Source organism: Bombus huntii, chromosome 16, assembly GCF_024542735.1.
Source record: "Bombus huntii isolate Logan2020A chromosome 16, iyBomHunt1.1, whole genome shotgun sequence".
Taxonomy (NCBI): Eukaryota; Metazoa; Arthropoda; class Insecta; order Hymenoptera; family Apidae; genus Bombus; species Bombus huntii.
Genome location: NC_066253.1, coordinates 1,935,161 through 1,958,743, shown reverse-complemented (window position 1 = coordinate 1,958,743; position 23,583 = coordinate 1,935,161). Strand labels below are relative to the sequence as shown.

General features: G+C 38.5%; 1 protein-coding gene and 1 long non-coding RNA gene across 16 annotated transcripts; one reads left to right on the top strand and one right to left on the bottom strand.

The window, feature by feature from the left end:
- Nucleotides 1-503: 503 nt before the first annotated feature.
- Nucleotides 504-22,757, bottom strand: LOC126874847 (homeobox protein ceh-17-like). Of its 15 annotated transcripts, none has more exons than XR_007693040.1 (6): nucleotides 5,054-5,752; nucleotides 4,853-4,968; nucleotides 4,549-4,744; nucleotides 4,326-4,410; nucleotides 4,165-4,242; nucleotides 3,450-4,085 (listed from the first exon to the last, which is right to left on the bottom strand). XR_007693040.1 is itself a non-coding variant. In XM_050637361.1 (3 exons), exons 1-3 carry the CDS (start codon nucleotides 21,660-21,662, stop codon nucleotides 3,195-3,197), a joined length of 945 nt encoding a protein of 314 aa, XP_050493318.1. In that variant the 5' UTR covers nucleotides 21,663-22,757; the 3' UTR covers nucleotides 504-3,194. The 15 variants fall into 15 exon arrangements, 1 of the variants encoding a protein (XP_050493318.1); XR_007693042.1 differs by having other exon boundaries at nucleotides 4,853-4,933; nucleotides 5,054-5,751; XR_007693033.1 differs by having other exon boundaries at nucleotides 4,549-4,968; nucleotides 5,054-5,750.
- LOC126874883 (uncharacterized) lies at nucleotides 5,341-6,111 on the top strand. The gene is made up of 2 exons (XR_007693084.1): nucleotides 5,341-5,477; nucleotides 5,805-6,111. It is a non-coding gene; the product is annotated as an uncharacterized LOC126874883 (long non-coding RNA).
- Nucleotides 22,758-23,583: the final 826 nt, after the last annotated feature.

Genomic DNA, 23,583 nt, shown 5'->3' with positions numbered 1-23,583 from the left:
CAAGCGATACTGCACTGGGCTCTTCGTTTATTCGTGTGTATAGGAATATGTATATGTATAGACGCCTGACTCCTCGACTAACTCCGACGAAGTGACGAAAAACACGCTGCTCCAGAAATCAAACAGAAAGCCAAGAAATTTGTTCGCTAAACGACGACACACCGATTATTCGATCGTAACGAAGACTGCACGCACGTTTCGTCGATGCTCTTCGGCGACGTGGCGCACGAACGACCGAGATACCACGATTAATCGAACCACATGTAAACGAGCAAGCTTTTATTACTTTTGTATGGCGAAAATTCGCGGGATCGAAGCTCGGTGCTCTCCTTTTTTCTTCGAAAGCAGACTCAGCATCCTGTCCACTTCCGTTAGGGACCAATGTTGGGCCAAATTTCCACTCCATCTACTTTCTCCAGTTAGGGTCTGCTGTCTGAGGGAAAAGGCGTGACGAGCATGACACAGAGAGTACAAAGGACAAATACCTGGACCGCAATCAGCAGCAACAATTGTAGTTAACGACAGAAATGACGAGCGAAAAAGAACAGATGCAAAATATGATTATTTTCAATAAATGTATATTTCGAGAAAAAAAGAATAAGAGAACCAAAAAAAAAAAAAAAAAAGATAAAAACAAACCAGAGGGTTGGCTTGTGTTTTCGTGGAAAGGGAAGCGGCGAAACGTCGTTTCCACGGCATTCTCGACATTCCAATTGTGTCTGATCGAAGACCTCGTCGAAGGAAAAGTCATCGTTTCAAGTAAGCCTCGGCGCATCCTTACCGATAATTCTTCTAGACGATAGATCCGAAGCATTTACTATATAAAAATATGTTTGAACGTCGAGAGAGTAACGACACGTTCCTCCAACTGCGAGAGTCTCGTAGGAATTTGCGTTTCCTAGGGATGCTGGAAATCATCAATGATTTAATCTTTAAGTAGCCGCAAATAGACAGAAGGTCTGAACACAGATCGGACAGAGATCGGTGGATCACGTTTAGCTAGTTGTTCGTGTAAAATAAATACCTTTTCTTCTCTCGGCTTGATAAATCACCAGGCTGTTGGTTACCAGGCTACGGATTTTCCTGCGAATTTATTATCTTCACAAACTCGACCGAGAGACCTGGATTTTATCAAAGTAATTAGAATTTAGATTCGTTTTATCCATTAATTCTTTATGCGCAACCTGAAACATTCACGTCTGTGTCTAATTCCTTTTATCCTTTTAGACTTTCAAAAGATCTAAGAAAATCGTGGTACTCTTATCGAAGTACCAGCTACATCAGGCAATTTAATTTCGCATAAAAATCCGTAGTCTATCGATTAACGATCTCTATCGCGGTACTTAAAGATTAAACGCGCTTCATGGGACGTGCGTCGTTTCTCTTCGACCGAAGGATTTAATTCCCGCGAAACGAACAGCGATAAGTTTTCCTTCGACCATTTCGGGAACTGGCTGCCTTTCCTTCTTCTCTCCTACCTTTCGCTCTATCTCACTCTTTCTCTCGATCGCTTTCACTCAGAAAGGTTCTCGTATCGTCAGGGACATGGACTAACATACACCTTATTACGAATGGACCTTAATAAATCTTATTACGCTAATGTATAATTCTTGTGGATGTATATTGAATGGCCAATGATACACACGTCGGTGGAGCTACAATCTAGCTTTCGCTCTTATTTCTTTTTTTTTCTTTTTCTTTTCTTAAACATGCGTTTTCTTCTTCTCTTTGTTCACCTTGAAGGGAAAAGAATCCTTGCTCCCTGTTCGATGGACCAGTAAGTATGAGTTTACGGTGTAAAACACTAATCTTCTATATTTATAGCAACAACTGTACAAGTGCCGGCCACATCGATATTCTCCATAACGTGTCGCTTATTTTTACTTTGACAAAAGTGGTGGAGAGAACGCTGTTCAGATCTTTTCTTTGTTCACGGTCTTTCCTCGTTGCTTTTAAGACGTCTAAAGTCAAAACATTCATCTTGATAGTCGAATGAAATTCTCTATCTTGCTAGCTTCAAGTTACATTTCAAATTTCTTTTAGATTCTTTGGAAAATTTTGCTGGCTTCTTTCTTCACAAACTTGCTCCGGATTGGTTTTGTTTTTAGACATCTTTGCGTGCGATTTATCCACATAAATGCTACCCATTCATTGACTAATCAACGAGGAATGTAGGACGGTACTTAGATATCGGTATCACTAGGTTTTCCAGCGAGAATCTTTTCGAATCATCGTAAATATCTTCCATCGAGGTCGTTTCTCATGATCTCACTTTATACGCGCCAGTAAAAAGAGAATTAAAAGTTATATTTGCCTAAACGAGACTAGATTTACGGAAAATTAAAGCAATCGGCGACAAATGCACACAGTTACCACTGAAAGAAATTATAAAACGAAAGGTGAATAGAAATAAAAAGCAGATGTAATTAGCAATGCATCTCATCAAATGTCTAAAAACCAAAGATTCCTGTAAATCACGAAAAAAAGAGAATAAAAACATTAAAGAATCCAATTTATCTAAATAAACTCCCCAAATTAATGAAAAATTAAAGCAACAAGCAACGAATACAGACAGCGATGAAAAATAATGAAAAAATTGTAAAGGTAAACGATCAAACGTAGCTAAAAACAATTCTCATTAGAGAAATCCAGAAAAAGAATGTAGATATCTAGAGCACCAAAATTTACAATTAAACATCTGAAGTTCCAAGTATTCAAGTAGCTAGAAAATTTCAAACGTTTGGCTTTCCAGAGCTACAGATATTTAGGCGGCTAAAATATCAAACCCTGAAGTTTCTAGAATTTTAAATACCTGAATTTCGCAACTCCACAATATCCTCGAATATCTAGTCTTTCAAATACTTGGCTTCTTCAAATTCCAAACTCTTAGGTATCTACAGTTGCAAATATTTCAATATTTAGACCTCCAAGTTCACTGTTTGATCGTTTAAAGTTCCAGAAGACTAGAATTAACTGAAAATAAATCTCACCGAAAGGATCCAAAAGCAAAAAGTTCCTGTTCCCTTCGATTGCTTCCTTGACGAGGAAAGCTTGAAAGCTTGACTGCGTCCAACGAACCAATGAAAACGACCTTGCGACGGAAGAGCCTGAACAGCATCCGTATTTCGCTCTGGCGTGCGATATTTTCTATATTTACATAATTTCGCCGGGATGGAGCGGTTTCGTCGCCACGATTAGTAGAGATTCGCGGTTTTCAGAGGCAGCGGGTCCAATAGATACGGAGGTAGCGCTGCAGAGAAGGGCCTGGGGCTACAGGAGCCCCATGTTCCTCCGCCGCTGTTACTTCCTCGCGTGTTGGGCGAGTTTCCTTCCGTAGCCGTGTCGCTGCTGTGTTTCACGCTCACGAGATTCGGATTCGGAATTGGTTTCGCCTCGTTCGTAGACATCACGCTGTTCGAGTTGCCTGGTGGCGTCGCTGGACTTCTTGGAGAACGACCTTCTGCTTTCACGTTGCCTCCTACGGGACTGGAAGCTCCGCTGTCTACTCCTATACCGCTTTGGGACGTGGACTTCTGCTGGGCCAGCCTCTCCTGCTTCCGGAATTTCGCACGCCGATTTTGGAACCATACCTGCAATTATAGGACACAGATTTTGATGATTTTGTTTAGATGAGAGGCGGATGTATGAGAGAGGGAACGTTGGATGGTTTGACGCGAGTACTTGATTTTGAAGAGACAAATGTTTTCGGTTAAATTGTAAAGGAATTAAACGTGGACCTTCAAGAGTCCTTATAGCTATAGGGTATTAACCCTTTGCATTCGAGAGGCTATTTTCCGTGACCACGGCGTTCCGCGTGGCCACTACAGAGGGGAATGAGAGGCGATAGTCCCTGTTTATGCTAAATTTCCACCTCTCCAGTTGATGAGAGCGCAGTATTGGTTCGTAAATAGATTCCTTGGCTCTTTATATTGTTTGTTATGAAGTGTGAAGTGTTACACTTTAAGCTGCAGATGAAATATTTCTGCTGAAATTCTTCCGGAACTATGGTTCTGGCAACGTCTCCGACGCTAGTTCACATTCGATGATGGTGGCAGAAGTGTTACAGTTTCGTAAATTTAGAAACTCTAAAAAAATGGATTTGGAAATTTGTTTAATTAATTCTTATATTCTGTAAAAAAGCAAAAGAACGAAAGTCTACTTAACCACGATTTACAAGAACTTTAGTAGACCAGTTGAGAGGAGATATTCGACAACCGCGAGATCCAGCTTCGACGTCGACTGCTAATTGTGATGGAATTCGGTTAAATGTGAAGCTCCATGTAATTTTAACGAGAACAAAAAAGGATTGTAAGGTGTGTTCTTACCGAAACGAAGCAGGAGAAAGACACAAAACAACTTATTATTTCAATACTTGTCCCGACAAGCCAAGGATGCATCTTGACAGATGTTCTAAAATTATCGTAAAAAAAAAAAAAAAAATACAGAAAAGATATTAAAAAATGATATGTTCGAAGATGTAAATATATATAGATTATTAAAATATAATGTTTTTTAAGTTAATTTTTTTATAAAATCATTTTATATTACCTACAAGACACTCGTCACGTATGCGCAAAATCACCTCTAGTTGCTGCTACGCCCGACCGAGAAGACCATCGAGTGCAAAGGGTTAGTTTTGTAGCGACACACGAGTCAATGGAAGATTTGAATCGGCAGAAACTCATATTATTGTGCCTTGGAATACCAACGTTGTTTTGTTTTGCAAGGTCTAAAGACAAACGAACTGTGGACAAAATATTATTGTCGTTACTGGTAATCGTCAACCGGAGTTACGTATGAACTCCAACTTTGAACTTTTTATAATGACACCTGTCGATGTAAATATACGAACGTGGTCTCTTGGACAGTCGAATAGCTAGTCGAATAATCGAATAGGTAGCGAGTTGAAGAGTTATTAGGTTGGCAATACCACCTAATGACAAAATCCGCAATCACTTAGTTGCTAACCTAATAAATTGTTATCGACTTACGAGCATTGAACGAGCGACGATTACGATCAGCGTACATACACTATCTCTGTATTTGTACTTACAGTGTTTTTAATATAATTGACTATTACGATTTTATCATTCGTCTCTTTAGAAAACAAACCAACACGTTTAACCCTTTGCACTCCGAAGTTTATTTCAATTTCGTTACCAGCAGCTCCTAAGGCTTAGCGACTATATACTCAAGATCTATTTCTTGCATAGTCATCACTATCACTACTGTCAAAGTCTTTATTTATTTCGCTCCTTTCACTCATTGTAAATATTTACAGGACGACAGGTATACAATTTTCAAACTCTGAGCGGACTGATATAAGTTAGGTAAATAAGCCAGTTTGGTAAGAGCGTCGATAATGTGCGCGCGACATCTATTGATTTGGACACGAAAGAATGTCGAATGGGACACGACAAAGGAGCTCCTGAGATAAAAACTGATGTCGAATCACACTCCACATGGGAGTGCAAAGGGTAAATATCCAACTCAATTTAATCTTATGTGTAATTAGATCTTTACGAAGAAATGTGAAGGAAGGGAACCTATGTACGTAAAAATTTGTTTCGTCTCCCAAGTATTTTAACTGCTTGAATTACATATCAGCTATGTACTTGACTATTCTTCAATTATCGTGTTCCTTCGTTCGTTTAAATTATCATTCCGAATTTCACTTCGGAATATTCCAATTCTCACGTATAAAATAACTTTCTACAAAACTGAATTTTCGAATCAAAATCCGCCATCTAATTGACGTATCATTTCCATTTCATCGTTGCACGCATTGTTTTCTTTTACTATAGAAAATCTACAGTATAATAGCGAAAACTCTGCAACTCGACACATTTGCCTACTACGCTGCTATATCCACTTCGAGTGAAAAAATTCCAGCGACCATGTACGATGATGAAAAACCGACCAAAAACGTCTATGGATTCACGGAGACAAAGAGGAAGAGGGGATTGGATGGCGTAAAAGCGCGTCATGTCCGTGTCCAGCTCGTCAGAGCGAAACGTCGGCGCAGGCAACGCTCGTAATTGGCTCTAGTTGGCCAAATGAAATATTTAACGAATAAAATAAACGGAAAGCGGCGGTGACCTGCATGTTAAAGTAGCGGATTTATTTGCTTTACCGTTTATCTGACCAGTAAAGCTGCCCTCCCTCTTCCCGCCATCGTTCGTCTCTCTTCATCTTCTCTCTCTTTCTCTCTTTCTCTCTCTCTCTCTCTCTCTCTCTCTCTGTATCCCCTTTCGTTCGTTCCTCGGCATGAGCGCACGTGGATCCCACCCCTAGATTTTCCAGGTGCGGCTGCGTTGTAGGAGCAGGCTGAGTGGTAGAAGCCGGGAAAGAGGGGGAAAGGGGTGGATTCAGAGAGTCAGGGGCGCGGAACACCATGATGAACGTGATTGCCCTTTCCGGACGGCAAACACTGCTATTGGATTTTATCAGCTGCTGCTGCTGCTGCTGCTGCTGTTGGCTGCTACTGCTTCTGCTCAACAGCCGCGCTTTCTCCGTTCCAGAAATTCGTGTAAACTTTGAGAAGAACGTGGAGCGTGTTGTAGACCTTCCACTGTTCGATTAACCGAATGATGATTTCATGATCCCTATTTGACGCACAGCAGCGTTAGGTTTGGATTTTGCAGGCTTCTGGAATCAAGGAGACTGTCATTTGGAATTTTTTGCAAGGTAAAGAATGTACCTTTTTTTGGAACAGATTGCCTAAAGAATGGAAATTTTGAGGTTCTTGGGGTTAACGTTATTCATCCTTTGTCTTCTCATTTCTGATATTGTGATTATTAGAATTTTTATAGCCATGAATCAAAGGATGATTTTACAAATTCCTGGCAGTCGATAGCCAGTCGGAGGTCAGGTTTCTTTAGGTTTATACCGTTGATCCTTCTTATCCTCGCTGAATCCCTGTGATATCTTTCCGCTCTTTTACACAGCTTCACGTTGATTTTATAATTCCCACGTAGCAAGATTTCGAATATCGAGCATGTAGACAGATATTTGAGACTTCTGCGTGAAATTCAACGGAGAAGCTGCCAGCCAGTCGCAAAAGTCTGCGGCGAGAACTTGAAGAAAGATGAAGGTAGCCGAAACGGCTGAGAGAAAAATTTGCAAAGACAAGCGAGGGCTGTTTGACAGCAGAGGAAAGCAGCGAAGCAGAGACAACGGGGCGCGTAAAGCGAGGCTTAAATATTTATCCAAAACGAGGTGGACATCTGTCGGTGCGGCTCGTTGCATTTTATTTAGGCGTACCGTATTTATTTAACATTAACGCCGGCACGTAGTCTCCCTAATTCACGCTGTCGTCGTCGTCCGTTCGGCAAACAACGGCACACATGCTCTACGGTCTCTTCGGGGTTTGGTCGGTGGCCAAATACGAATTATTAGTGTTGTCACTGGCACGTACCCGCGGCTTTCTGCGTGTGTCACATAGTTTTTGCCCGACGGTGACGTAATTTCATCAGGCTACAGTCAGCAACGACGTTACATTCGTTGAACCATCCGTGTCTCTCCCAACCAAAAATACCTCAGAACTAACGAGAACTTGGAAATCTCGTCGAATATTAATGCCATTTTTCATGCTACTGTTCTGGTAAGGTTAAAGCGGTTGAAAGATTCTGTTCATTTATTAAACGGCTATTAAAAATTGCCAGTGATCCTCAGTTTAATTTAAACGTTCGACAGTGCGAGAGAATAACAATGGCAGGGGATTTTCATTCGGATTTATGACATTCCTCATCTTGGCGATTATAATAAAACGTAGGATGACGATCCCATTGAAAAATATTTCCTCGGAAATTTTCTTCTTCTTCGTATGATCAACCCTCTATATTTCTATCACTAATTTCTGAACCTCTGAATCCTGAATTATGGATTTTGAAGAACCTGTAACAGGTATTTTGATAGATTTCAGAGAGAATTAAAGGAAAAATGGAATCGACGAAAGCATTAAAATGGACGAATTAAAAAATTATTGTTGTAAGGTTGTTGTTGATTGTAAGCTGTACAAAGTAATGGAGAAATAGACGATGGCAATGAAAGTAACGTCTATAGGATAAGGAGTAGCGACGGATCCGTCGAGGCAACTTTCCTCGGTTATTAGAACTTTGACTCGTAACGCTAATGAAAATTACTATTTCTCTGCGATATTCCTTACTATAATTTAGCCAGTCTACTACGAAGATTGCTTCAACCAAATAGATTCCAAGCAAGAGAAGACGACCAAACCACAAATGATCTTACCTAGAAAAATAAATGAAATTGAATTCACCGACTGAACGAGAATGAATTGATTCAAATTTATAGATTAAAAAAAAAAAAAAAAAAAACAGTAACCAAAAAGAAAAACGATTTTATCCATAAAAATAAATGCAATTAAATTCACCGATTAAACGAAGACCTAGAAAATGACGAAGTTGGAAGTTCTGGCAGCAACTGGAACATCCAAAGTATTCGAGGTTATCTCAGTCACAAACAGAGAGTCATTAAATCTATGCTCTATTCGATCTTCTTCTTCTTCCAAATAGTACGTCCTTTTCAACTGAAATATGAATACGATTGGATTTTGTAATTTAAGTGGAAAGGAGGACAGATATTTCGAAAGCAAGCGTAAACAGTTTGGTAGGGAGAGGGTGGAAGCTTATGGACGGACCATTAGGGATTCTGTGTCGATAGAAACAAGTTTGCGGTGTATTTGTTCATTAGATTAACCCTAACGATTGTGAGTCGTAGTGATTTCCTCCTTCTGGATAGGTTAACAGAGGATTTTGCTCGGTTGCCGCCCTGAGGGGCTGATCCCAACTTACCGATGGAGATCCTAACCGGAAAACAAGAATATTTCAGGATTGAAAGACGTGGCAACGTGGTGGGATGTCGTGAGACGAGTAAAGAATATTTTATCGAACCATTGAAACAGATATACGACAGATCAAAAATTTGACATCACTTTATACCATCTACGTATTGTTATCTGGTCTATGATTCTTTCTTTTAGTCTTGTAAAAACGTGGCATAACAAAAATGTAAGTAGAGACACTGATTAATATCCCAGAATCTTTTCACCTGTTTTGAGAAGATTCAAATTACTATGAAATAATTAAAAAACATAAAGCTTCACAAACCTAAAACCTATAAACCAACGTAATTATAAATACAACTTCAGGAAAAGAAAATCTCAGGAATATGGAAATAATCGAATTAGCAGACGGAATAACCTCAAAATAAATATTAAAATGCTGGAACGCGAGAAATTGCCGACGGATGGTAAGGTTCCGGCGGGAACAATAGGAGTTTGGAAATCTTTCGAATTTTAAAGAACTTGCTCGACACTGCTAAGAATTTGTACAAGAAGCGAAGTGAAAGTTAGAAAAGTACGATAACAAGATTAGAAAAAAGAACAAGCTGCCTGGAACTAAGTTCGTTTACGTAGGAAAGCGACGAGAAGGGATCATGCGCAACGATCGGAAACGCGTCTCTCAGATTTCAAATTCACCACTTCCCATTCGTCTATAACGTAATTTTTGCTTATTTGATTTTCATGTTAATTTCAATTTTGACCGTCGTTCGATGAATTTTTAAGATCTCGTCACGCGGACGTTGAAAGTGAAAGATGTGACGCCCGATCAGACCAAAGGATTCGCTTTTCATACCGGAGGATGCTGAAGCTCGTGAAAGATTCACGGCACGTCCAAGATTCTCTCGATGCGTCACATTAAGCGAGTTATAAGGATATATCCGAAGCGGTGCTATCAATATCACGACGGCAGGAAGTCAGGAGAAGTCATTGTTACGCCTGATCACTTCCGCTTTGACGATAAATCAGAAAACGCGCAATTTTCACGTTCCATTGAATAATACAAATGAAGTAATTCGATCGTTTAAACCTAAGCTTTGGAAGCAGATTACTATCTGCTGTTTCTTATTTTTATCTTCTTTTTTTTTTTTTTATTAACAGATGGAGAGATAGATTTGTTATGCAGAGAAGCAATATTTCATCTAGAAATTGCGAAAGTAGCGGAATTTCTATATTTAATCGATGATCAATAAAAAATTAGGACATGCAACTTTTTAATTTCAAGCTTCGAAAGATCATTAGACATTCTTTGTTAATCTTGCTAAATGAAATTGGCAAATAGAATTACCGCGAGACGAAGCAAAATTTTACCTGGCGTGTTACAAAGTAGCGAAATGTAATATCCAATCAACTTGAAAGTTTATTTAATAACTGAACGTTCAATTTTAGTTCTAAGCTTTGAGAGATCATTGGACTCTAGGATCACTGACTTTGTCTTTATCCTTCTTAAACAAACGACGAATAGAATTGTGGCAGAGCAAAATTGTATTCAGAACCTCAAACTAGAATCTCAAATTTTAGAAATATCATTCTCGATAATAGACCTTACAAAATAGATTAATATAATTGATCTACAAATATTCATACAATAACGATATTTATCTATGCTTGAATAGGAAACAATTGTCTCTTACCATGACTCCTTTATTGATCTTCCTTTATTAATTTATTAATATAAAACTAATTCCAATTTTGCTCGTCTAAAGATTAAGTAATAAAGCCGGAGCGGTTAAGGATTCGTTAAGGGTACTAAATCAGACGTTCGATAATAGAATTGCAGTTGATGGTGATTGCTACACTCTCAGCCGTCAGAAATTACCTTCTTCAATTAACCAAATAAGTTCGGGACGGAAACGCATGGCTCTGCAGAGACAAAATCTTGATTAAGAGATGCATCGGACAGGCCGATGCCATCCGGCTTGATGAATAAATCGCTATAGACAGATCTCATTAACTGTGTATCCACTTTCGTGTCTGACCACAACCGTCACGGTTCGCTGTCATTGCTGTGTTTCACTACTTAAGTCAAGCGAAACAGTATTTTCGACTCTAGTCATAGTAACTTAGATATGAGGAGTACTGTAAGATCGATTAAGTAATGCAATTAATAGTTGATTCACGTATGAGAACAGTAGAATCCCAGAAATCTTGGTCAGGATCGTATCTCGGCTGTAATTGTTCTTCAATTCCTACTGTCTCTGTGAGATTTTTTATTATTGGAATTTTCTTTTTTGTTATCGTTTCATTCAATTATCGAGTTTTCCTTCTATTGTCTTTGTAAGTTCTTTTTTGTTAATGCTTGTGCGTCCTGGTTCTTTCCTATTATTACAAGCGTCTTCTTAAAGTTCCTGTACTTTCTTACCGTTGGAATTTCTTTCCAGTATCTTGCACTGCTATTTTTCATCCCAGCAATTCTCTTTTATCTTTCCTTTTGACTTTCAAGTTCTCTTTTACACGGAGTGGAATCCGTTTCTTGTTCTCCCCAAACTGCTTTTTTCACTGCTGGAGTCTTCTTCTTGATTGTTTCTTGATACCCTTGCACGTTTCCTTTTAAATTATTACAATCTCTCTTGATGCTCTTTACTAGTTTTTTTTTTTAATTAGAATCTCTTTTTTGATGTCCTTACCACCTTATCCGTTTCTCAAATATTCTGACATCTAACACAGAAGAAATAATAACACTTACCAATTTCTAATTGCAAATAGCTGCTATGGGAGCGTCATACCAAAAATCCTCACTCTAACTCAAGAAAACTTCCTCAGATACCTCTCGACCAATTAATTCTTCTTCCAAATACTCTGACCTGTCCTCGCAGCAAGAAATAAGGAAGAAAACTTCACTCTGTAATTCGAACAAAAATAAAAGATCCCATGCTACCCACATATATTCGCATTAACTAAATTCCTCTAGTACCTCCTTGACGGTTCTCCAACTGGCAACTAAATACCAGTCCCTGTATTCCGCACTCAGACCATTCTTAACACCAATTACCCAGCTTAATCTGAACTATCAGCGCGATAACGCGCAGGCCAGCGTCGAAGGAGTTCCGTGGAAAACGGCGAATACCGTTGTGCACCGGTGTGTTTGCAACAGTCGACATCGTTCTCCGTAGATGATACCCAGCAGGACAGTTTTTAATCACCGTAAGTGGATCTACATAGAGCTCGCAATTACCAGGGCACACTCCGGCCATGGGCCCCTTGTGTATCAGCCACCCTCGGCCTACCAGAGTCGAGCCAGCTCCAATGTTTTCCCCATTTCATCCCTCGACGCCAGCGAACCAACCGATCCCCCTTCTCTCCTCTTTCCTTGCCTCTTTCCCAACGAGGATCCTTTCGTTGGAAGCGTTATTGCCTATCTCGTCGTTGCTTTTTGATCTTTCTACATCTTCCCTGTTCATTTATCATTCATTCTTCTACGCCGGATATGTTTTTCTGCTTCTCCTCCTGGCTTTCTCCTTTTGGCTGCAAACTGTATTCTGCTATTTTCTGTTGCTTTGGAATACCGTCAGTGGACCTTTTTCCTATATATCATAGACAGAATCATTGGCTGTGTTTTCTCTATTATCAGAAGAGAATTGTTAACAGTAGAATTATTAATACCATTGATTGTTACACTATGTACATCTTTTCTCATTTTAGTCATGAATATTTCATTCGCAAATTATCTTCTCATTCTATTTTGTATATTCTATCATTTTATACTGTAGTTAGTTATGACACAAAATACTAACGTCTAATTAATATAGATGGGAGATGAGGATATTTATTGCTCCCAGGGGAGGACGCCTTTATTTTTCTTCTATGTCTGCGTTTTAGTGGAATACATCTTTGTATTTCTTCTCTGCTTCGACTTTTTCCAAGTGTGTTTTTCTCCTCTTTTTTGAGTACACTGCCTCTTCTTACCGGCGAAGACCCTTCGTCAGAGACTGCTCCCCGATCACCCTCCAACTTCCCGTGACGGTGCTCGACTGTGTCCCACCGGGGAAAAGAAATTCATGTTGATTTTCCAGGACTCTCCCAAGGCTGTCTATCTCTAAATTACTCGATTCTCCTCTAGTTCCCTTTGTGTTCCTTTGTTATATCTCTGCCACAGTTTTTGATAACGCCTGGAAACTTGTTATTTCGTGGAAGTAAAATTTCATCAAAATTTGGATTTTATTGGGATATATAAACCTGATGATAACATGTCAGAAATATATTTAGAAGGGAGATTTCCTCTAAATGCCTCCATAGTGTTCCATAATGTAAAAATGTACTGCTTTCAGATATCCATTATGTATTATCTTAATATTACTTTATTAATATCTTATCATCTTAATGCAATTTCCATAGTTTCCCAACACGACAATTCTCCTTTGTAATATCTTCTGATCTCATATCACAAATAACTATTGTAATACCTAGGGCATAAAATCCAAGGTAACAGTCTACCATAATAGTTCTTATAGTTTTAGGAGCGACGTTCCATATCTTCCATATCTTATCTATATCAAATATATCAAATATCTTCCATAATATTATATTACATAATATTTTACAAAATTTTCTTCTCTAAATTCACGCATGAACAAGCGAATATAGTATTCGAAGCAGAGAATTCAAAGTTGTTAACGCAAACTCTACAATTCTTTTCTGATTTCAATCAATAAATTGATGTAGCATTCTGAACGAAAGATCTAAGCTTGCAACTTCTGTTACAGATGTCACAATTGCTTCAACTTCAAGAAGACCAACCGATCTCCATGTTCCGCCAAACCATACAAGTTTCAAGCGATAGAAAATGATTCCACCATGGAATTAATCGAGCTGGCTAGATCGTTCCACTTTGTTCAATTGAATGTAGACCCTCAGGAGCTGGTAAGAGCAACGGTTGTTGGTCCAGCAGAGCAACACCAGCCTGTTCACCCTCTGGTAGCTTCTATTCTGTGCTACATCCCATTGATGACACCATGGACAGGGGTGGCAGAACGTCGCGTGGCGACACGTTTCACTGTTCTGAGTCACATGTCATTCCGTATGAATTACAACTCCATTAACGTTCCAGACAACCTGCGAGCATACATAATGCTGGCGAATTGAGCGGATCAGCTCCTCGGCCAAGATGTTGATTTATGGGGAACGATGGAGGTGCCCTGGTCCTTGGACGAACGGAGCCAATCATAAAGTGATTGAATTTTTAATCTGTTACTTGTAGATCTTGTTTTGCGTTCCATTTTAAGGTAACTTGTTTTTAAGAGAACTGCAGATCCTTTTCTTCTCTTTGTTTTTAGCTCTATTCATTTTTCATCTTTTCCTCTTCTTCATCATGTTTCTCCTTCTTTTAAATTTTAATGAAATCCATTGTGCGTTGTTTCACGGTTATCCCTCTGTTCATCCTCTCCTTTCGCTTCTTTCAGAGTCCAGTTTCAGTTTCATACAATACAATACAATATAATTTTCTTGTCTTTTTTCTCTCGCGTCGTGCGACACTGTTAATTCACAATTAATCAAACGATGGACGTTGCAAAGAGTACAAAATACCAAGTTGCTCAAACGATCTACAAAGAACGAAGAAAATGTCTCAAAGTTAATTTGACGATCGTACGTAATTGCAGGTGAATATTGGTAAAGTATCTTACAACAAAATAAACGAGAATCTGTGATGTAAATCGATAAAGTTTCCAGATGTCTTAAGGGTGGACCTTAGGCTAAGGAATTAGGGAAGATTCGAAGCGACTACCCTACGTCAGGGAAAACCTCTCTAGAAATGGCGGTCGGCCCGTGATGCCGCAAACTAATAGAAAATTGATAGTAACTTCGTGCTTAATTATCATGCGTGCGTAGTACGTTCACGTTTACGGTTTCCAGATGAGCTAAGCAGAACGTTCGGTTACAGCTAAACAATTCTAATTCCTTGTGCCATTGATTTCTCAAATTCTCTATGTAATTAATAGGAATGCGAAAATAATTTATTATTCTTCAATAACGTAATTTCATCAAGCGATGAAATTATATATAAAAGTATGGAAATTAGAAAAAGTTAAAACTAAATTAGAAATTTGATTAATGGAAAAATTCATTGCCTTGATTCCATTACGATTGAAATATAGTACAATGACAGAATTAGAAATTCTATTTCCACGATAAATAGATTACACTGCCTTCATTGTTAATAATAGAATAATTAATTTTTCGTTATTGTTATCAACGAACTAATAGAATAGAAATTATAGGATTATCAAATTGGGAATTCTACTTTCATAATGGATAGCTGAACATATTCTAAGCTGCTTATTAATAATAGAATAATTCGTATTTTTAGTTATTAATACTATCGTTAGAGGATCAATTATTAATACTATAGTTAGAGGACTCATGACATTTACGTCACAAACAACTGTCGCGGATGATATCGTAATCCGAAACACCTAAGCTCGTTTGTTTCCAATATATTTTTGCACCGTTGCCATCGACGAGATTACATTTTCCCTGATAATGTAATTTCTGAACATGTTTTCAGAATATGTTTCTGGGACATCGGTGATTAGTGTTAGCAGCAATAAAGTTCCTAGCTAACTGAATTTACCGGCTGGCAATAAGTGTCAAAAGTGAACAGCCTGTTTCGCAATTAGGCAAAATACAGATTTTATGACATTAAACTTGTTGGCGCAACTGCAATTTTCGCTCTTAAAATATTACACTAGCCACGGTACATCGTGGCTTTCAGAATTACACATCAATCAAATACAGAACAGAGGACAATAAGAGGAACATTTATTAAATTAATAAATGATTCCTTGATAGTGCAACTTTGAAAACGTTGGATTTAATGCTTATACATATTCTATATTTATATATATATTTATTGTTTGTAGTAGTTATTTATCAGTGAATTAATTTTCTATTAAATTAATTGATAAACGTATACACGTTTTTTATATTTGAAACGGATAATCCCACGGATAGGTGTAATGTACATACAAAACTCTATTATTGATATTGAAGCAATAGCACATCAATAGCATTGATATTGATCAAGTGATGAAAATGACTGTAATTTTTTACAAGCTTTACGCTTCAGTTATCAGTAGTTCTAGTGTCGATAAAATGAAATCTACTATATGTTTATTACATATTATTATTTATATTTATAAAGAAATGTTCCTTTTATCTCCTATTACGCTCTTCTTTTGCAATTGATTTGATATAATTTTCCATTGCTATAAATCCTTCTTATTCATAGAAACGATTCACAGAAATTTGTCCATAACGAGAGACAACTAATAACGAAAAGCTCAGCAACAAAAATCCCAAAGTTTCACTGTTCTAACAGAAATCAAAAAAATCTATTTATCCGGAAATTTTTACCTGCTCCTGTAAATTATCTTCTTCGCTATGATTATACCAACGTTCAATTATAATAATTCTGTTTAACAAGCTATATCGCAGTTCCATTCACATTGGCGTGACGACGATGATCGTCGCACGAGCAATTCCCGTCACTTGGACGGTGTGATAAATTTAATCCGACGCAAGAGTTCGGCGTACTATAGCACACTGTGACTACCATTTTCTCAGGTCGCTAACGTGCAGCCTCTGTGATTGGCAAGCACGATTATTATTATTATAGAAGGATCAAGATTAAGGGAGACGTTGGTTCTTCACACAATCCTTGTCTATCGAAAGCCATCTATTCTTGGAACGAGACCAGACATCTGCCTAAAATGTAGAGACATCGTCAAAGGTATCCTTATATTCATGAAGTTCAATTGAGAAATAGAAAGTAAGAAGATAGACGAAAGAGTCATACACTTTGGATTCATCAATCCCCAGGATGAAAATTACTGAAATAATCCTCTTTTCCTTCAGGGAGACGCTGAAGATTAAAAATTATGAGGGTGAGATTGATTGATGTCAGAAGGGGTGATTAAATGGAATAATACGAGAAATACAGTTATTTGTGATGTAAAAAGATATAGGTGTGAATAGTCATTCAGATAGAATTCATTCATCTCGCATCAAATTTTATTGAAAGTGCGAATTTTGTTAGGTAGAATGGAGGATCAAATTCAAGTTACTACCAGGTCAATTAGAGGAACAGAAGCCGAGCTGGAATTTGTTTCACCTATTAAATGTTCTAATAACTCTGCTTCGTAACTTTCCTGACACTTTGGTAGATTTGTGATAAGAGTGTATGAATTTTATCCAATTTCCAAATTCATCACCAATCATTGCTAACAGCAATACTCGATAAGCTGAGCAATTCGCAGCCTGAAATAGACACGAGCACGAAACAGTCAGTGCAATTTAAGAATTCAGGCACAGAATTCAAAAATGCATAGAATGTATATAACACAGAAAAATGTAATTAGACGTAACATAACTCACATGAATGCCAATGAATATTAATAAGAAACATGGAATACTATTAATATGTTGACATTTTTTTTATGTAAATTCTATTGTCTAGTATATAGATTTAAGAAACAGCAGTTGTACAATTTAGTGTACAAATGCAAAACACCATCAATGAATTCTTTCAAGATTATGAATATCTCATATTTCAATGTTTCCTATATCACACGAGGAAATTCCATTCGTGAGCACATCACGTATCGGATAATAATTGAAATAATTGAAAATAAATCTTATTATTTGATTATTTAATGTTGATCTATTGCTGAGCAATTAATTATCTAGATATTCGACAACGACAGATCATTGTAATTTACATTACTCTTCAATCAGTTTCCCTTCTTGTAGGTGAACGTGCGATCATACTCTTCTTTTATGGCAATTAAAAGCCAAAAACGAAGAGAATACAAATTTATCATAAAATATTCGAGGCAGAGTATTCGTTATAATTTTAAATAGAACAGTACAAATTTCCATTTCTTTAGATGCGTTCATAAAAGTATCAGTTTACATAAAAATCCTCACTCAATCTATAAACCTACATTCGCAGAAAAAATGTGGCTTAGCTCTTTCGATCTTAATGCCTCATATGAGTCGCTCTATCTAAATAATACAGAACTACAAAGAAGGCGAGCACCGCTAAAATTTATGATTAAAGAGCCAAAAAGGAAAACGTAAGAAAAGCGAAGAGAATGGATATCGACGCATTTGAGATTAAGAGAGAACTGGTTTATCCACAAGAGCTGGTGAGAGCCGCCAAAATGCAAAACACATTAATTTGATCATAAATAACGCGTGTTCGATTGTGCGTCATGGGAAGACACGAGGATCTCCCTGCAGAATCTTCAGTGTGTAAGAAGTCCAAGTTAATCCGTCACATGTATTAGAAGGTATAATCCATCAAGCAGCAACTTGCAGGTAACCGTGAAAACGAAAATGGGGCTTGTAATGCAATTACATAGCGTCCGGGTTCCACCATCGCCCTTGTCCCTCCGTTTCCGGCGCTTCATTTTAGGTGATGCCAGAGGGAGGACCTCCGAGTAAAAGTCAACGGAAGAATAATCTATTGTCCAGCTTATTTCTTCCAGCTTTTCTTGATTGGGATCTTTGCAATCAGACTGGAACGCTCTTTTGAGGAAAATCGTCAAATTCGTTAGAGTTTTTACACTTGTTTCAAAGAATAGTATCAATTTTATTATTGCGACAGTCGCTGGGTTAATTGAATTCTCCATTTAAGTTTTAAAAGTTATACGAGAAAATCTTTCTTGAGGATTTCTTTAGGATAATGATATAGTATATAAGATTTTTATAATCCTATTGGCTATCATGACAGTCACTAAGTTAAGTGACTTGCAATACATTCTTTATATAAATACAATAATTCTGAGATATACTTTTCACGAGGATAGTATAATTTTATCATTATTAACTAGTTGAGTTTCGTTGTGTTCAATTATAATTGTATTTCAAAACGCAATTTGCAATCATAAAAAAAGCGCACAAATTCAAACAGCAATTAGAGCTATGACTATTATACACATGAGAGTAAAAGAAAATGATAGTGAATTGTACAACATTGAGTCATTCAGAAGCTACACTGATCAACGTTATAAATTGTGAAATATAATAAAATAATGATGTTAGAAATATTAATTTCGTAAAGGCATCTATAAATTTACTATTATTCGTGCTAATTTTATAATGAATGAATTTGTAGAAATAAATCACCTGTTTCTTGGATATTAAAAGATAGAATTTATAACATATTTGAGTTTACAGAAAATGAAGCTGATCAGTTCATTGTAGGTTTCACTATCTTCTTTCTTTGAGTTAAAACACCACTTACTTGGACTCTAGCTTCCGTCAGGTCGATCTTCATGGCAATTTCTTCTCTAGTGTAGATATCCGGATAGTGGGTCTCCTGGAAGGCACGCTCCAATTCTTTAAGCTGAGCCGATGTGAACGTCGTTCGTATCCGACGTTGTTTTCTCTTCTCTGCTAAACCATCGTGTCCTGAGTAAGCCTTATATCCTAATCCACCTGAAAATAAGAAAAGAAAGATATTTGAATCAGTGAAAATGATTTGTATTTTATTAAAACGGTGTTACGAAATTGTTCAGAGGAAGAATTCAATTTAATATTCTTTGATTCTAATCTTTGATTCTTGGTTATTGGACAATTTGCAATTTAGCTATGTACCTTTTGTACATGTATTTCTAGAATCTTTAACCAAATCCACGATTCATAATTCTAACTGCAAACAGAACAATTACCTAATCTTCAATTTTCAGAGTTATTTCTTGGTACACTTTTCCAACTACCTTTTGTTCTATGTTTCTACGACTAAACCCATGCATCACAAAATCCACAAAATGTTAACCAAAACCTCATGAACCTCTTTAAAAAGTTTCCAAAATCTCAGAACCAAATCCATGGTACGTAAAATGTAGGAAACGAATTGATCAATCCGACATAAACCTTGCTAAGACGAACTTACATTAGCATAAAACTTTCACCTACTGCACCAACTCTCTAAATCAACTTATCCCAACTTTCTCTTAATCAGTAGTCAGAGACGGAACTTCCAGGGTTCCTCTAAATCAGCCACACATTGGCGAGGCTGATAAAATATGAAGAAAATCAGTGTGGTCGAATTACTTGGTCCAAGGTGCAACGTTTGCACGAAGAGCTCTGTGTCTGTGAGCACGAGGTAGCTTATAGATTATAGAATATAGGTGAGGATGGCTGGGATAGCGAGCAACGTAACCATAGCAATGAGTGACTGAAGAGGGAGAGGGCGAGAAAGAGTGAGCCAGGGGTGAAGGAAACGTGGGATGAGACAGTGCAGAGCTGGTACCAGATGAACGAACCGGTAAATGAGGGAGAGACGAAGAAAGAGAAGCAAGAATACGAAAGAGAGGGAAAGAGGGGACGAGACACATCCATTGATTTTCAGTGCCATCTTGTCGTCGTTTCCAGAGGAAATACCACAGTGGTAGGTTCGAGCATGGAGACCATGCAATGGCAACTTTCCCTTGAGAAAAGAAGGACCACCCTCTTCTTTTTTTCTGCGGGAAAGACCGTCTTCTTCGCCCCGCCTGCGCCTTTCAGAGCTGCCTTCCTGCACCTCTAATTGATTGTTCCTTTGTAAATTCTATCGTTTTAACGACGTAGCGTGTTTGATTTGTTCGCTTGTCCTCGAGGAACGGGAGTTTGCTGGATCGAAGAGAGAATTTCATTAGATTCTCTCTGCAGCATTTATTTACAATTAATACGGACTTTGGTGCTTTGGAATTGCTTTGGAATTTTCCGGATCTAGTGTTTCATGGTTATGTCCTAAAATATATTTATTGGAAATTGTGTAAATAATAGAGATAAACAAGAAGATACTATTTATAAAGATAGCGACGAGGGTTTTAAATCTCTGAATAAACAGCGATGTTAACTTTTTATCTTCCTATTAAAGAGACCGGATAGAAGTGAAGTACATAAACTCACTGTGAAGTTTTATTATGATATCTTTTAGATAAATTAAATTTTAGTGAAAGAGAAATTGTACCCATCTATGGAAAAAGGAAATTACTTATGAATTTGGTTAATTTTTTTAGTGGATAACACAAGCTGGGTTACAGAATTAAAGGATATTGGTGGAGGAATATGAAAGACTTATGGAATAGAATTATTATAGAATAACAGAAGAGAGTGGCCACTGTCAAACCAAATTCTCCTTTTTGAAGAAATTTACAAACAAATATTCCCTGTCGCTTAAACGATCTTAGAAATACTCTACGATACAATCCCTTCAAGTACTAACTAAATCACGTTAAACTAAAAGCTACCAAAATCCTAAACAATCTCTGGCATATTAAAACAAGAATTAAATTAAAATGATTATAAAATTATAAAATATAATACAAAATAAAATCATCATAGAATCATAAAATATAATGTAGGACAAAAGTAAAATAGAAAAGCACATTTCTCGTCCAGAGAAAGCTCAACACAATCTATTCCCCTCTTCCAAAAAGAACAGATAAAAGCACTCACTCTGTAGATTAATGGCCGACGGGAAGATCGAGGCGGCGTGTCTGTGGACCTCTTGAGATCTGGCGGCCATTACCGAGCAGGGGGTTGCATGGGCCCCGTGGTGCGCGTGGGCATGAGAGTGGGTGGTGTGATGGGCCCCCAGCGGCGTGGTGCTTCCTGTACTCGTAGTTCCCGCGTTGCCTGGATAACCAGCAGCCCTCGCAGCTGTGTAACGATAAGCAGCTTGGCTCATCTGTGAGCAAGAACTCAAGTCCCCGTATCCACATTGCATTTCACTGGCAGCCAGAGCACAGCTAGAAGCCTCGAAACCGGCGGCCGCAGCGGCAGCCGCCTGGTTCAAGTACGAATAATCCATGGTTCACTCGAAGCACCGAAATTCCAAGACAAAAGTGCAGAGTTCCTTCGTCACAGGCGTGTCTGACTTTGTCAGAGGCGAATAGACGAGGGCACTGAGCGCGGAACACCTGGACAGTTCATCGAATTCTCTTATCTCTTCCTCATCTTGACTCTTCACTCAATCAGAATCCCATAAAACTGAATCCTTCTGGTTGTTGGTAGATCCTGGCTGATCTGAGTAGCACCGGGTCGTTGGCTGGCTTGATCCTGATAGTTCCACGACTTTAAATAGGATCAGCTGGTTCTTCCATTCACTGCAGCATGCAGATTCAAGGGATCTGAGCGTAGACAGGATTAAAAAGAAGATGAGAGTGTCGCGAGAAAAGAAACTGAGGGCCCCAGCCGGGCCTTAGCCGCGGCGTTGCTTTTGGCCCTAGCAGCGGCGTGTTTCTTCCGTCGTGGAAATCTCGGTTAATCAGCAGGCCAGGGTGTACAAGTAACGGTGGCAGCGTCACGTAATTCTCTCTGATCGCGGACAAGAGCTAAGGGACGCGGGCGGCAGCCGGTTGCTCGATAGCAGCTTATGACGCGTAATCGGATCAGCGATATCAAATTATTGCGATTATAGCCGCGGATAGAAAGAAGTTTTTCGGCCCGCTTAAGAGAGCCCGAGACGACCGACTGGTGGGTCTCCTCAAAATCAAATGATAAGCTTAATTCAATAACGGACGGAGAGGGTGCACGCCGGGGGTGTGGCCGCCGGTCGGTTACGGAGAAACGGGTTTGGTCACTGTCTGACGTTCTCTGGGCGCTGATTCGTCGATCCATGGTGCCACCCCTCGGCTGGATGAGAGAACAGTCGCCGCCCTCCGAATCTCTGTGTTCATCCCCGTCGGTGTGCCACCCCCGGTTCGTCGGGCGACCTCTCCCTAACAGCCATCAGCCCGAATGAACGCTATCATTCGATGATGCCAGCCCTCTCCCCTGGTCTCGATTTTACGATCGATTCCGGAGCAGGCCGTTTCCGCTGGACACCAGAGCCACGCTTCTCTTCAGCCATCCTACGTATGTTTACGCCTGGCTCCTTCTGCGGCTGCCTTGGTACAATGAGTGCCTCGCTTCCTGGATGATAGTGCTGATGTTAGGCATCGTTAGTCTTTACATGAATTGAGCATGATGGATTACCTCGAGGGGTGAGTAGGCTGAGCTTGAGTCGTTTTTTAATTACAGGTTTTTGGTGGCTACAATGAAGATAGGGCTGCTTGAAACAGATTTTGTACGTTTAGTTTTGTAGATTTATTGTGAAATATTCCTGAATGTAGCTGTAAATAAATTTTGAGAAAGAATCAGTTTAAAAATATGTGGCTGTAAATGAAACTGAAATGTAATAATTATTTGAAAAATCATAGAAATTGAAAAGTTACAATTTCTCAAATGAACTACAAATAAAATCCAAATACAAATAGTTATTTCAAAAACATAAGAGAACTGTAAAACATAGATTTTGGACCTGAAAAATAAAATTCTTAAAAAATGGGCTGTAAATAAAATTACTATTTTAAGCAGGATAAAACACAAATAATCTTTCATTGTGCTTAGACCCATTAAATTATTATTAGACAATAACCGTTGATAAACGAAATTCACGATAATATTCCTATGGAATTACCATGCTTTTACATCTCTTAACCATTTACATAAGGCAGTAGAAACATCAAATATCGTATACATAAAGGCCAAGGGACTAGAGAGCATGAAATATGATTTATCTGCAGATAGAGAAATTACATGACTAAACATGACACGGGACCGACCTTAGATAGGTGGTAGGAACCTGTGCGACACTTGTTTCGCACTTGTTCTCACGAAAGGGCCACGATGAGAGCAGTCCTGGTGCGCGACCCTCTTCCCCGTGTCTCGTCTCAGGGGAATTCTCTTCC

Excerpts from the sequence above, each read along its gene's own strand:
- LOC126874847 (XM_050637361.1), bottom strand. The coding sequence starts at position 21,662 with ATGGATTATTCGTACTTGAACCAGGCGGCTGCCGCTGCGGCCGCCGGT. Across the intron at positions 19,301-21,307 it reads GTCGGCCATTAATCTACAGA|GTGGATTAGGATATAAGGCT; the intron begins GTGAGTGCTTTT and ends TCTTATTTTCAG. Across the intron at positions 3,591-19,106 it reads TGACGGAAGCTAGAGTCCAA|GTATGGTTCCAAAATCGGCG; the intron begins GTAAGTGGTGTT and ends CTATAATTGCAG.